This window comes from Psammomys obesus, unplaced genomic scaffold (assembly GCF_907164565.1).
Source record: "Psammomys obesus unplaced genomic scaffold, mPsaObe1.curated_primary_1811, whole genome shotgun sequence".
Lineage (NCBI taxonomy): Eukaryota > Metazoa > Chordata > Mammalia > Rodentia > Muridae > Psammomys > Psammomys obesus.
Window position 1 is genome coordinate 23905711 of NW_026585895.1, and position 14822 is coordinate 23920532.

At 48.4% G+C, this 14822-nt stretch overlaps 1 protein-coding gene across 4 annotated transcripts in view; it reads right to left on the reverse strand.

Annotated features, from left to right (window-relative positions):
- Tanc1 (tetratricopeptide repeat, ankyrin repeat and coiled-coil containing 1) overlaps positions 1 to 14822 on the reverse strand; it is a 226749-nt gene that overhangs the window by 35612 nt on the left and 176315 nt on the right. For 3 of the 4 annotated variants that reach the window (XM_055600202.1, XM_055600203.1, XM_055600205.1), the window contains 6 exons: positions 13468 to 13590; positions 12539 to 12820; positions 11155 to 11306; positions 8701 to 8932; positions 6959 to 7125; positions 4703 to 5310 (listed from right to left, as the gene is read on the reverse strand). In XM_055600202.1, coding sequence (XP_055456177.1) covers positions 4703 to 5310; positions 6959 to 7125; positions 8701 to 8932; positions 11155 to 11306; positions 12539 to 12820; positions 13468 to 13590 — 1564 coding nt within the window. The remainder of the gene's footprint in view (positions 1 to 4702; positions 5311 to 6958; positions 7126 to 8700; positions 8933 to 11154; positions 11307 to 12538; positions 12821 to 13467; positions 13591 to 14822) is intronic. The other variant, XM_055600204.1, reaches the window with a different exon arrangement.

The window sequence follows — 14822 nt, forward strand, 5'->3', positions numbered from 1 at the left end:
AAAGAAAGAAAGAAAGAAAGAAAGAAAGAAAGAAAGAAAGACAACCAGAAGACCCTAGAAATGAACACATGTGACTACAGCCACCTGATTTTCCACAGGGTGCCAAGAAAAGGTGGATTCTTTAACAAATGATGTTGTGAAAACATCCATATGTTAAAAAAAAAAAAAGGAAATATGTACATATCTCTGGTCCTGTACAAAAGTTTATCCAGGTGATCAGAGTCCTATGAAAGATCTGAAGAATTGAAACTGCCAAGAAAAACACTCCACGATACAGACATAGGCAATGACTTTCTGAAACAGACTCTAATGCCTTGGGAGTCAGCAGCAAGCAGCAAAGAGCAGAGCAGCGGTAACAGGATTGTGAGGATAGCATCGGTGCAGCAAAGGAAACCATCCCAGTGTGAACAGACAGCCCACAGCATGGGATCTGTGCCAGCCACTGGATCCTTAACATCCACAACATACCAGGAATTCAAACACATTCACAAGAAATCCAATCAGCAAATGTTCAGATGAACTAAGCAGATACTTCTCAATGGAAGTAAAAATGGCCAGTAATATGAAAAAGAAAATGTTCATTTTTAGTCACTAGGGAAAATTTTAAAAATACACTGAGAGTCTGTCTCATGTGAGGCTGTGTTCGTCTAACACCAAGGAAAGCGGGCTGACAATAAGGTTTGCCTGGTACGGTGCTGGCCTAGCACGCATGGAAATCCTGGGTTCCATCCGCAGCACAGCAGAAGAAATGAAGTGGCACACATCTGTGATCCTGGTACTTAGATGGTTAAGAAGGATCCGAAATCAAGGTCAAGGCCTCCTGGCCCAGGATACACAAGACCTTGTCCCAAACAAAACAGCAATAAGAAAACAATAAATGCTGGCTGAGAGAAGAACCCTTGCGTCCTTCTGGGGAGAATGTAGGTGGTACAAGCCACCATACAAAGCAGTGTGGGGATGCCGCCAAACACACAAGCATTCCGTCTAAGTCAACATACGACAGAGGTACCTGCCCATCCGTGTTTACTGCCACACCTTTCACCTTTCAGCCTCCATGAGGTGCTAGTTAACTTATGAACGAAGAAGCACGGCGCACAGCATACATAGTGAAGTACTGTCCAGCCACAGGGAGAATGAAATCATGTTATTTACAGGGAAGTGCCTGGAACTGGAGCTCATCGTGTTACGTGAAATAAGCCTGCCTCAGAAGAACAAGTCTATCAAGTTTTCTGTCATATGTGGAGTCTAGGAAAAAGCATGAAACGGGGAGAAGGAACTATCGCCCCTGTAATTTCAGCACTTGGGAATGTAGTGGCAGGCAACGGACCTCTGTGAAGTCGAGGACAGACTGGTCCACAAAGATAGTCCAGGACAGTCAAGGCTACATAGGGAAACCCTGTCTCGGGGGGAAAATAGGAAGAAGTTCTCTTAGAGGGGCAAAGGGAGGGTAAAATTGGATAGTAAGAGGGGCTGCATATGATCAAAATATATTAAATACATGTATGAAAGCATACAATGAAACTATTTGTGTAATTAGTACATGCTAAAACACATATATTACACAGTTGAAGATGGCTCCACTGTGGGCCACTAGCACAGACTTCACTGGCCAGCCCAGGGCTCCGAGCAAACCCTGTGGCTTCCCACCTGTCTAAAGTCTTGTTACTCTTATTTCCGTGCAGCCCCCATGCGACCCTCCTACAACTGGCCTTCCCCCTCGGTTCATGCTCCATGTGCTCCACTTCAGATCCAGAAACTGAGCTGAGCTTCACCCACGTGGTTTTGTGGGTCACCGAGTGTTGTGTCTGCTTATGTGAGGAAAGGGCCTCAACAGGTTAGATGATTTGCCCAAGACCAAAGACTCGAGAGCTTGGGCTTGAGGGAGAGCCCCACTGGGTACCTGCCTTCAGGAGCTCTCAGCAACTGGAGGAGAAACGTGTAACCATACTGAAATTCAGCAAAGAAGAGATGCTTGCCGTGGGAGAAGGCAAGAAGCAGCCCCACCCTGAAACAATCTAACTTCCTTTTCTTTGCACTTCCAGTTCTCCTTCCTTGTAGATTCCACAGTCTCAACGGTGTTCCCAACAAGACCCAGTTTCCTGTGTTACTGAACACAAACCACTCAGCTTCCCCTCTCCTCTCTGTGCCTCATTACACCCAGAAGAAAGTTTATCCTAAGGATTCGGGACTAGCCACATCCAAATCCTCATTGCCCCAAACCCCTCTTGGTATCTCTAACCCCCTTCCCTGCAATTCTCCTCCACTTCCTGAAATCCAGAGAGCTTTTCCCTCTCTGTGTCAAGCTCCCTCACTGAGCCTCACCACACTTTCCCATCACTGACGTTCAACCTTCAACTACCAACTTCTCTAACCCTCAGACAGGACCTGCAGAGAGGTACCCCACAGGCCCAGATTCCTCAAAACCAAAGCCAGCTCCGACCTGGAAAGACCTGACCCACAGCTCCGACCTTTCTATTCTGCTCTCCTTCTGCCGGCACAGTAGCCGCTACACTCGGCACCCTCCCACTCTGCCCACAGGCACTTTAGTCCCCAGAACCTTCAACGGTCTCCGGACATGACAGCTAAGAGGACTGACTTCTCCACCGTGTCTTCTGCTGGCTCTCCTCAGACCTCCACAGCACAACAAAAGCTCCAGGCAAACTAGATGCATTGCTGCCAGACCGTGCCGCGTGCTGCTTTTGATCTTTCAGCTCTCCCTGCCTGAGGTTCTTCCAACTAAGAGCCTGTATCCTTCCCCAAGTTAACTGCACGGAGGAAACAGCAGAGACTGCTTCAGATCATGAGTCCTTGTGAATGGCTACAAAGCTGATAAATCCAGGACATGGTTGGGGGATTCTAGCATCAGAGAGATTTAACATTGTATGTCCCCTCCTCCTGACTCCAGGCAGGGTTCCTTCATATAGCTCTGGCTGTCCTGGAACCTCTCTCTGTCGATGAGGCTGGCCTCGAGCTCACAGAGAACTGCCTGCCTCTGCCTCCCGAGGGCTGGGATTAAAGGCTGTGTGCTGCTACCACCTGGTCTGGAGATCTCCTCTCAGGAGTGTTCACGACACCCTCTGAGGTACCCTTGCAAAGTGAAAAACAGGAAATACATGAAAAAGAACAACAAAGCAGAAGGCATGACAGATACAAAGCTCAAGGTTATCAGAACAAGCATGGTAATGGCCTGAGACCCCACAGACCACTGGGATACAGCAGAGATGCCAGGGGTAAATTCATGTGCTTACAGCCGACTGATTACCAACAAAGGTGGCGTCAACATTCACTGAAAAAAGAACTCTCTTCAATTAAGCAAAGGAATCAAACTGAACACATCCTTCACTACTGTAAAAACAAACAAACAACTGGCTCCTAAGGACTTAAAGGTAAGACTGAGCTACGGACTAGAAGGAAATACTTCAAGACGACAGAATGAACAAGGACTGTCCTGAAGAAGGCCTCGAAAGCATTGGAAACAAAAGCAAAACCAGACAAGTAGGGTTGATTTAACTACAAAGCCGTATCAGAGAGAAGACGGCGCAGGGGCAGCCTATGAAGCGGTTAACTTTACGGACAGGCTATCCTCAGGTCCTGGCGGCTACTGCCCACCTGCGGTTACCGCCACGCTCAGCCCAGCCCTGGGCTGCGCTGCCACCACTGACCAGATTGCAGCCAGGGTCAGCCATGCCCCCAGCCCAGCCACTTCCTCCTCTAACGGCAGCTGTCCGTGTCCTGTGAGTCTCCCGATGCTGTTTCTTCTACAGGCTCCAGGGCAGCTGATTGTCCCCAAAATGATCTTTCCCCGAAAACCTCCATAAATGGTGGGTGGGGCCACAGCACACACTTGTTGCTTCTGGGAGATCTGCTCTCAGTAGGCAACCAGGTCTGAAGGATGATGAGCCCCGAGTCCAGGGTCACCCAAGGAAGCAGCCAGAGCACCAAGCGGCTACACCTATCAAACACAGCAGCTCCCTGGCACTCACTGGCCCAAAGCGCCAACCCAGTGCCCACCACAGTTCTGAGGAGGAGGAGGCCGCGTCACTAGAGTAGGAGGCAATCTTGACTCAAGAAAGCAACGAGGCGGGCTAGACACAAAGATGGCTTGAGAATGGCCGTGTCCAGAGACACCTGAGGCCTACCATTTCTGACCTCTCACTTATTTTGTACTAGGTGATGGCTGGCTGGCAGGCACGCAAGCAGGCGTGTCCCCAACCTCCCGTGGATGGAGTTCTGTGAGAACTGCCTCCTTTCCTGGCTTTGTCTGTGAGGAGACAGCTGGTTAGATTAGTTGGATTACAGGGCTCCCCTCTGCTCCCACATACCTGTGCTCCCTGGAATAAGGTGCCAAGGCTAGTCAAGAACTGGCAGGGGTTAAGGATCCAAGACAGACCCCTGGCCACAGGTAAACATTCTCCCTAAGGCAGAGATACATTTGCCTCGTATGACCCTGCCGTGCTGGTGGGAGGGGTCAGATCAATGAAGAGAACTAGCAGCTAGGAAACACGTTCCTGGCACCACCTAGCTTCCCATCCACCCAGACACACTAGAAGTGTCCTGCGGTTGTGGCAAGGAGAGGAGGGAAGCTTTTGCAGAAAGGTGTAGATTCTGTTTTCACCTTCTCCTGACCAAAGTGGGGGAAACAAACAGCAAAACTGCACAGAACTCGGTGCACGAATTCCTCCCGAGGGCGTGTCTCCCGTACCTGGGCTCACACAGGAAGGCCGTGCTTTCTCCGTCAGCTCTCCACACCAGCCACTCTCGGAAGGACGGGTGGCAGAACATCCGAGTTTTGTCTCTCCTCTTAATGAGGAAGCAGGAGAGGGCCTCCATCCTCTGCTGGAAGTCCTCCCAGCCCTGCTCGCCTTGGATGTGGCCGGCATTGATGGCCTGAAATATCTGCTCGTCCGTCATGGGGTGCAAGGATGCAAGGGCCACGTTTAAGATGGGGAGGGCGCGGTCGAAGGCAGACTGGGTCATGAACTTCAGGTTGCACTGCAGCAGGTAGAGCTCGGACAGCGACACGGGCACCACCTTGTAGCTGGCGCTCTTGATGACCAGGTGTCCCCGCTGGAAGAGGTCCAGGGTGAGCTTGAGGTACAGGTAGGAACCCAGGCTCCGCAGCACCAGGTGGCTGCTGACTTTGCTGATGAGGGCCGCGTCGGCCTTGCCATTCAGGGAGATGTTGCCGAGGATGTCCTGGCTGCTCTGCACCCTGTGCTGGACGTAAGCGTGCAGGTCGCTCTGAATGTCCTTGTTGTCCGGGAAGTCGTCTAAGGAGAGCTTGACGAACGGCAGCGCGCTGACGATTTCCTGGGAGAAAACACAGACTCTCAGAGTCACGCCAAGAGCTCCCCTTTTCACTCTAAACCAGGTTCGCTCATTCTCTTTCAAGGAGGATTTTCATGGATTACAGGGACTCGTTGTTTTGTATTAAAACATGTAATAGGATAAGGTACAGATAAAAAGCTTATGTGAAAGAAATCCTGAGGTGAGATAGGATCGGTAAAGGCTTTCCCAAAGCCCTCATTGAGGACTCTGAGCCAAGCGAGCAGAGGGAGTGCCCGGGGGAGACAGCAGCGACCAGGCCACACCAACAAAGGGGCAGCGAGACCCTGCAGGTAACCAGTACCCATAATCCCCGAGCAGCTGGTTCTAGGACAAGGGCAAACACAATCCAACGCTGGCTGTCTGAGAGCACAGCCAGACACTGAGATAAGAGGCGGCCTTCCTGTGTCAGATACCAAAGCTGTGTAACCCCACCAGGAAATATGAGACTCCCCGCCCTGCCTGTGGCCCTGGACGGTATAGAGCAAAAATCACTGTCTGCTCCCGTACAGCACGTTCTCATTTCTAAACAAGTTTAAGTAGATTTTTTTTTTTAAGAAATTATTTTCTGGGCATGAACACATTTGGTCTATGTACCACATGCATGCCAGGCACCCACGACGAGGGGGATGGATGCCAGGGGGCTAGAGTTATAACGGTTGTGAGCCACCATATGGGTGCCAGGAAGTGAATCGGAGTTTTCTGAGAGATTGTTTCTTAAAGATTTATTTATTTGCTTTATGGAAATGAGTGCTCTATCTGCATGTACACCTGCATGCCGGAAGAGGGCATCAGATCCCATTACAGACGGTGGTACACCACCATGTGGGTGCCGGGAACTGAACACAGCACCTCTGGAAAAGCAGTCAGTGCTCTTAACCACTGAGCCATCTCGTCAGCCCCCTGTTGGTTAAATCTTAATTGCATGCTGTCATTGATGTTCCTACTCTCTTATTTCAAAGATACGGTCCTAAGACCGAAAGCCAGGAGAAAAGAACTTCTCACTAACATTTCTGAAGCACATGCCTTTTTTAGCGTAGTAACCATAGGAAGAGGGTAGCAGACAACCATTTCCATTTTGAATGGAAGCTAACCAAGCCTCAGCCCTCAGCCAGGAGAGGAATACAAAACCCAATTCAAGTCTTCACCCAGCTGCCAAATTATGCTTACTGAAGGAAACATGACTGAAAACACAGGGCTCAAAGGTTCATAAAAAATAAGCATGCTGTCTAAATTTAGGTGTAATCTCAAGTTGTAATGAGGAAAAAAAATGAGTATGATCACCCAGTTCCACACTACGAAAGAAACATGCTCAGAACAAGCTGCCACAAAACCTCCAAGCTCCAGGAGCTCCATGGGCTGGAAACCTCAACCAGCACACAGCACATATGGTAATACGTCAGGCTCTGGCAGAAGGACCATTTCGGAAAGACAGGGGCAGCTCACTACTGATGGGATGCTTAGCTACTACCTTGATAATCCTTGTTCCTACAGGGCTCTCTGGACTAATGTTTTAAAGTCTGGATATATTCAATTCAGGAGCCAAATGCGCTGTAGCACCAGGCAGGAGCAACTGTCACTGTATACTCGTCATGTGGGGGCTTGAGGAGAGAGGGGGAGGATCTTTTGTTACCTGAAAATTCGCTCTTACAGTCACGATCAGCTTCAGCCAGGTGGGGAATTTAGGAATGATTTTGGTAATAAATGAAGACAGCGTATCTCCATAATCAGGCTTATGAAATTCAGCTTCATTCAAGCCATCTATCAAAATGATATATTCCTCTTCTGGAATTTTCTGCTCTAAAAGATGAAATAATTTTTCCAAATTAAGAAATTATGCATTTCTATAACACGCACCACCCAATGCATTTTAACATACAGTTGAAAGTGTTAGCAAAGCTTAAGAAGGTTTACATATGGCAGAAGACATGTTTTCAAAGAAGCATATTTCCTATTAAATTTATAATGAAAAAAAAAAAAAAACCAACAGTGCACTGAGCCAAAAGAAAACCAATTCTTACAAAAGTTTTCAGAAACATACCGCATTACAGATATTAGCAAATCTCAATCATATATATGTATTACAGATAGTCCATAGACCACAGGCACCTGAGTAGCCTGCAGCTAAATAACTGACACACATAGAGCCTAACACTAAAACAGACACCAGGCTCTTCGCTGGAACTTCTTCAGTGGCCTGACTCCCGGGTGGAGGGGCCAGCCCTCCCCACACCGCCACCAAGGATGTGTGACCCAGCCACTCAGTGGTGAAAATACTGGCTTATGCACACCCAGAGTGGAGTCCTTCACACAGCCTAAGCCTAGTTCTCTGTTTTACTAGGGACAGCTTTCTACTCAGAGCACAGAGCAAGCGTGGCACAGCCATTTGAGGCCCTCTTTCCAGCGTCTTCTGTCCGTTGACACTTTGTAGATGGGTAACTCAAAAAGGAGCTAGGTGAAGAAGGTGGAAACCTTAAGGACCAATCACGTCATTGACACTCCTATCTGGGAAGGGGCAAGGGGGAAAAAAGGGAAAAACGAAATGGGAACTCCTAGAAATGGTATTAGATTTAGATTTCAACTCATCTGAGCAGGGGCTGGGGGAGGGGAGAACACGCTGGAAGATCCCCTTGCTGCCAGGGAGTGGAACACTCTTCAGTGTGTACCTTACCTATATAGATTTCAGTTCTGTGAGAGACCCGAGTGTGCCTCCTTGAAGTGTGGAGGGGTAAAAACAACAAAGGAACAAGTTCAGGTAGCCCCTACCCAGCCTTTTAGCTTACAGACAGAACAAGACTGTCTACTAGGAAAAGGGAAGCAGAGGGCAGGGTCTAGCCGCTGGAGAGGCGCAAAGGTCTGGGTATCAAAGCTTACTAACTACGTGAAACTAGTATTAATCTTCCGTGTGTTTATCTTCCCAGTTTCCTGCCTCTGAAAGCCTAAGTGGTTTCCTGTTTTGTTTCTGACATCTTACCACTCGTGGAAGCTGCTGCTCTTTGCTGAAGGTGGGGTTTTAAGGCTCTGCTCTCAGTTACCAGCCATTTCCACGCACTGCAGGTATTAATAAGCTCTCTGGGTCTGTTCTGCTGTGCCTACTCCTGGTTCATTTCGTAGACCAAGTATCAAACCTTTACAGGGCAGTATGTCTCTCTCCTACAGTTACAAGGCTTCCTTGGAACTGCTCAGTTGTTCATCCACATCCGAGACAGTTCATTGGAAACAACACCACGAAGGATGGATGTGGTGGCACCAGATGTGGACCGGGTCACCAACATCCTTTCCCTGCCACCCCAGGACCAAGCTGGCCACCCTTCTGAGGGCCAACGTGGGCGTCAGCCTGTACTGGGAAGCGGCCCCGAGGCCTCTGGTGGGTACCATTTCTTAGGCTCGTCAGCGGCTCCAGCACGCCCCTCTTGAAGGCGGCCACGGGGTCCTGCACACAGGAGCGGAGGCTCAGCATGCTCTGCAGCTGGGGCTCCTTGATCAGAAGGTCTCTGTAGGCAACCAGCTGGTGAGAGCGGCACAGCAGAGCTGCAGTGCTGTGCACAAACTCGGGCACCAGGCACGTGTACGTGTTGTCCGCCTGGCAGTAATGGTAGGCCACCACCTACGGAGAAGCAGAGAAATCAGCATTGTCCCACTGTCTCCGCAGCGCCTTCCCTGACCTCAGACAGGAACGAACCAACTCTTCCTGAGAGGAGAGCCTGAGTGTCTATTCCCTAAGCCGGAGTCACTGGCTAGCTTAATTGCTATATTTACTCTGTTCTTCACCGGTGTGGTTTGCTAAGCCCTCAGCAAACTATTAATTGCAGCCACAAATCCATCTTGATTAACACAAAACTCAGCACAACTGTACCCTGTATTGAACGTAGAATAGTAAAAGTCATTTACAAAACCTATCGCCTGGCCTGGCTTAGGGCACTTCCAAGCGAGCCCAACACTGTTCATCTGCATCGCGCTCTGTCCTCAAGATCAGCGGCACCCCCAGGGAACCCTCCGCTCCTCCAAACAGCACAGGATCAAGTTGGCGGCTATGAGCCCACGCTGTAAAGTCACAGCTGCCGCTTCCTCTGGCAGGAGCAGCTCTCGCCTTCTCCCCTCATCCACACCTCTTCTTCGAGGGATGCCATGGAGGCATTCGAAAGGGAAAGCTCCCTGTCTACTGAAGGGGGGCAAGGGATAAGGTGAAGAGCTGCCTACACCCTGCAAGGCAGGGGGAGCTCGGCGGCGGTAGTAGGTTGCTGGATGCCTCGCCAACCTCTGCCCAAACAGAGTGCCAGTGACGGAGCTCTCGGGAGCAAGAGGGATGCTCTACAGAAACGAAAACCCCACCACTCTACAAATGAGGATGGAAGCAAGCGTGCGAGTGTCAACTGCAGACGGCACGCTCGTGTGCAGCGATGTGCTTTCCAAAGCAGCCTGAGCCTCCACCTTCCTACTCGGCTCTGCAGCTTCTGCAGTAACAGGCCACAGACCACTGGCTTCGGGGCATCACAGAGGCCATGGACGCAGAATAAACCATACTGTCACGGTGCCAACACAGTTCAAGATCTTGCACGAGATCCTGGGATGATGGTAGACTCTTGGTAAGAGGTGCGAGTATATACGGCACAGCTTTTCTTAGGGCAGCACAGAAAGCCGACTTCTAGTTTAGATTACATCTATCATTCGCCCGTAGCGAAGTGCTAACCGCCCCTCAACTCCTACACAGGCAGAGATCAGCAGGCACCTACGTGAGGGCCTCCCACACCCGTGCAAACCATTACAAGATATCCAGTATCACAGTCTTGCACAATATCTAACAAAAGCATCCTGGTAACCACAAAATCCTTCTGGCACCACAGGTAGTTTTTAAAATTTGAGTAAAGTTAATTTAAACCGCAGGGCACTCTACAGGAAATGCAGATAAACACACCCCAGCAACCCCCTTTGCCTCCAGGCTCCATGATTTTGTATGCGCATACGTGGTTAAGATAGTCTCTTTACTGTGGGTCGCAATTAGAATGCTTGAAAAACCATCACACTAAGGGTGGCTTTGAGATGGACGTCATTTGTCTCAGATCACCCCTTCAAGGACAGAGGCTGCTCTGAATCGTTGGTCAGACGGGGGCTCACTGTACCACAAGCAGCTGCCTTCAGGTGATGGTGGGAGTGGGCTGGGCTGAGTGGTGTTCCTTTCAGTTCGTCCGGACCACCTCACTGTGTGTCCACACGAGGAGGTACGCCTCATCACTGCCGCCTCTGCTGGTTCTCCAGCATCATCGGATCCCTCTGCCACTGCTTATGGAGACCCAAGCAGCTCAGCAAGGCAAGAAATGCTCCTGCTTTCATGCAGGAAGGTGGCCCACAAGCCAGTGTTGGCCACGGGGCAGAAGGAGCCCTTGATCACCATGCGTTTAGAGACAGAAAGGCAGCCAAGGTTCTTTCACAACCTCCCAAGAAAGAACTGACAGGGGATGCAGAGAACCATGGCCCCAGGCAACAGGGTGCAATGCAGGCCAAGGCGGTCTGGACCAAGCTGAAAGCTTCCGCTCACCTGCCGCTCACACGGCAAATGACCGGGCATGTGCCTGGTAGACATGCGGTGAACACACATCATTCCTCCTGCTGCCTGGAGGAGCTCTCTGAACTTGGTTCAGACGAACTTGAATCTTCAGGATTAATTTTCACTAAAGCCTTTTTTTTTAATTGGAGGACTCAGTCATACTTTATCAACAGCTACACTGCACTTCAGCACCAAGCAGTTGCTTCTGTTTTAAGATCCCTTTTCAAACTCATTTTTCAATGCCAGACAGGCAAATCTCTACCTGTAAAGAGAAAGCAGGTTACCTTTGAGGCGAGGTATTTCACCGAGTCCTCTCGCGGCCTCTGGTTTTCAGCAGCACCGGGCCCAGCAGGCGTTTTGACCACACTGGGCACACTTGTGGAAGAATTTGGTGAAAGTAACGGAGTGAAAGCAAGGTCCTGGGCAGGATCTGATGCTGGAGAGAGACACAGGATTGTAACATCACCATGTAGTATAATGAAGGTAGAACACATCTCTGAATTCACCCCAGACAGTCTTGAACAATGAAGAGCAAACTCCCAGGGAGAGGTCTCAAATGGGCACACCAACTCCCAGCCCATCTCCTACCCTGGAGAGCTGCCTCTCTAGGTCACATTTCTTCTGGTTTAAAACAAACTAACAAACACCAAAACTGCCAGGCAGTCTGGTATGGTACACGTCTTTAATTCCAGCATCAGGAGGCAGTAACAGGCAAATCTCTTGAGTTGGAGGCCAAACTGCTCTACAGAGCAAGTTCTAGAATAGCCAGGGCAATGAAACCCTGCCTGGAAAACCAAAACCGAAAAAAAAAAAAAAAAAAAAAAAAACAAAAAAACCCGAAAGTCTCAAGTGACTCTATTTTTTTCTTGTTCCTATTTCAAGATATTTCCTTTGTGATAGATTTCACATGAAATAGTCAGGGAAGCCATGCCTGGTGGCGCCCATATCTCAGCTCTTGGGGCAGGGACCGAGGCAAGAGGATCTCAAGTTCAAAGGTAGCCTGGGATACAGAGAGTCATTTGTTCATATACTCCTGCATGCATACAGTGAGAGATGTTTAGCTATTCTCTCTCCCATTTAAGCCTTTATATTTTTTACGTAAAGCCAGCACAGAAGGAAAGCCTGTAGTGAACTGGATACAAAAGAATTCTACATAAGATAAAAGGAGATAAAATAACTACACACACACAAATACAAACACACACACACACACAAAGGCATCAGATGCTATCTGCCTTGTTTTTCCACCAGCCCAAGCACTTGGTTTTGAGACCCAAACCTCTCCAGGTCACTTGCTCAAAACCCTCTGTAGTAATGTATGCCATGCATACAAACCCCTTTGTGAAAGAGGGAGACAGGGGCTCCAGGTCAGGACACCCGAAGACTGGCAACAGCCCTGACTGTAGTTAACACACCTATAACAATGGGAGACCCTCTCTCTCCCTCCCCACTTAAAAAAAAAAAAAAAGCACCAAAAGAAAACAAGCAAAACAAAACTCTGATGGCTGGAAATATGCAGACAGGTCACTTAACCTATGAACTTAGACCTGATAGAGTAGCTAGAATAACTTAGGGAAAACTGGTAAGCCCTGCCTATTCAAAAAGCAGTTCCCTCCCTCCACCTTACACTAGCATCATAAGCCAGATGAGTAGCAACCATGGACATACTTTTAGGGGATGAACTGGGGCTGCTGGATGCGATCTGTCTCATGCGGCTTCCATGGCAGCTCAGTGCCACCAGCTTGGAAATGATGGCTGTCTTCCCAAATCCAACGTTCCCCACAACCACTGCTCCCCTGTTCTCTGCCAGTTCCGTGTTCCTCAGGTTTTCCTCTATCTGGTGGAAGAGCCAGTCTCTGCCCACAAACACAGAGTCCGTTGTGATGCTGGGCACTTCAAACAGCAAGGGTTTCAGCAGAATGTCCTGGGGCTTGTAGGGAGCAAACCGCGCTTTAAGGCAAACAAACAAAAACAGGCACGTTACGGGAAAGCAGTGCAAATTAGGATAAAAAGAAATAAGACGTCTAACTTTATACATTTATCTATGATATTTCATTCATTGTTTTTGTTGTTACCCAAAGTATCCTGTTAAAACAATTTGCTGGTCCTTTCCCACTTGCAAGGCATTTTCAAACATACAGGAAAGCAGAGCAGAAGCCCCAATGGTGTCTTCCACCCCTGTAAACACAACTTCCCAGATTCCAGGGCACCATCCTCATCTGAGTGAGAGGGTGTTCTGCCCACAGGAGCTAGGTAGGGCCCCTGACCATACAGCTGTGCGTTAGACAGGCGCAGGATGTGGCTGACACGGTCTACGGGACTGAAACAAAGCTGAGGCTTCAGGAGTGGCAACCACCTTATCATGGAATTAGTCTTCCATTCCGGAAGTAATTTAGTCACGTGCTTTAAGCGAGAAGCCCCAAGTTCTTAAAGCTGGACCCCAGCAGACCTTTAATATGCTTTAAAAAAAAAAAAAAAAAAAAAAAAACAAAACAGTACAAACACAAGTCACATCACACTTCCAATACAGTTCGGATCCTAGTTATTAGACTTCCAACATTCTGTCACCATTGTGACATGGATGTGAGGATAAATACCTTTAACTTCCTGTGCCCTACCTCCAGCCGTACTGTGCCAGGGCAACCTGATTGACGTGCGGAGAGGAGCATTTCTCTGTCCATCCAAATAACTCAGGTCTTCCAATTTGGTAGAACTTGTCGCTGCAATATGAAAGTAAAACTGAGTTTAAGGCCACACCTAAACTGCTAAGTTACAAATTGTTGAATTACTAAGCAGCTCAGCGCCACATTCGACAAAATTTACCTCAGGATAATTATTTGCGCCAGCTTATGTTTCCAGCAGTACTGTTAACTTGAAAAATGGAAACAATTAAGCACCACTCATTCTTAATGGCATGTTGATCTGGTTGCCAGAATTCACCATCATTCCTTGAAAGAAACCAACTTCACCATATTTTTTTTTTTTTTTAATGATAAAGAAAAGAAACAAAAACAAAAAGCCCTGACGAGCAGTGTTACACAGCACACGTCAGAACTTACGGCTAACATACAGCCTAAGAAGCTCTGTGCCTCCAACCTTCCTAATTAAGCAAGCAGATTCTGCTGGTACAAATCCACAGCACTGGGAATAGAAAAAGCTAGCTCTTGGCAGTAAACGTACAGTTTCTTAATCTTCAAATACATATGTATGTGTGGATATAAAATATATATGTATATGAAGCCAGGCATGATGGTGTGTATCTTTAATCCCAGCATGGAGACAGAGGCGGATCACTACGAGTTTCAGACCAGGCTGGTACACACAGGGAGTTTCAGACTAGGCAAGGCTACATATTGAGACCTTATCTCAAAACAAAACAAAAATTAAAAAATAAAATATGTAAGTATATATTAGATATTTTAATGTATTATCATGATGTTTATTTCAGTCCAAGATAGTAAGGTTCACGGCATATAGGTACCTGTTAAAAAACATTAAGGGGCATTCATGGGTCTGCCCAAGTAGCAATTCCAGGAGAAGTTACATGCCAAGGGCTGAGTCTTCTGAAGTCCTTAGTAGGTCAGGAGTCAAACTGGACACTCAGTACTCTGAAAACGCTCTGCTCCCTCACAGGCTGTCACCAGCGTCTAGCTACTTGGAGCATCTTCTATCCTGAGCCTTTCATAGCTCCCTTCACCTTCCTGTTCTTCTCTTATGTCCACATCATTCTTCATTCTTTCATTCAACAAACACCAAAGACTGAGGAGAGCCGCAGGCCTGACTCAGAGATGTCTAGTACCCCCAGCCTCTCCTCCAAGAACCAGTCAAGCAAGTGTTCTGCCAGCTGCCCCTCCCAGACAGCAAGCAACTATTTCTGCATCTTAAAGGTGCATGCCCACTGCCTAAGTACATACTGTGCAGATTTATGTAAATGTTCTGCTCCCGGTTGGAG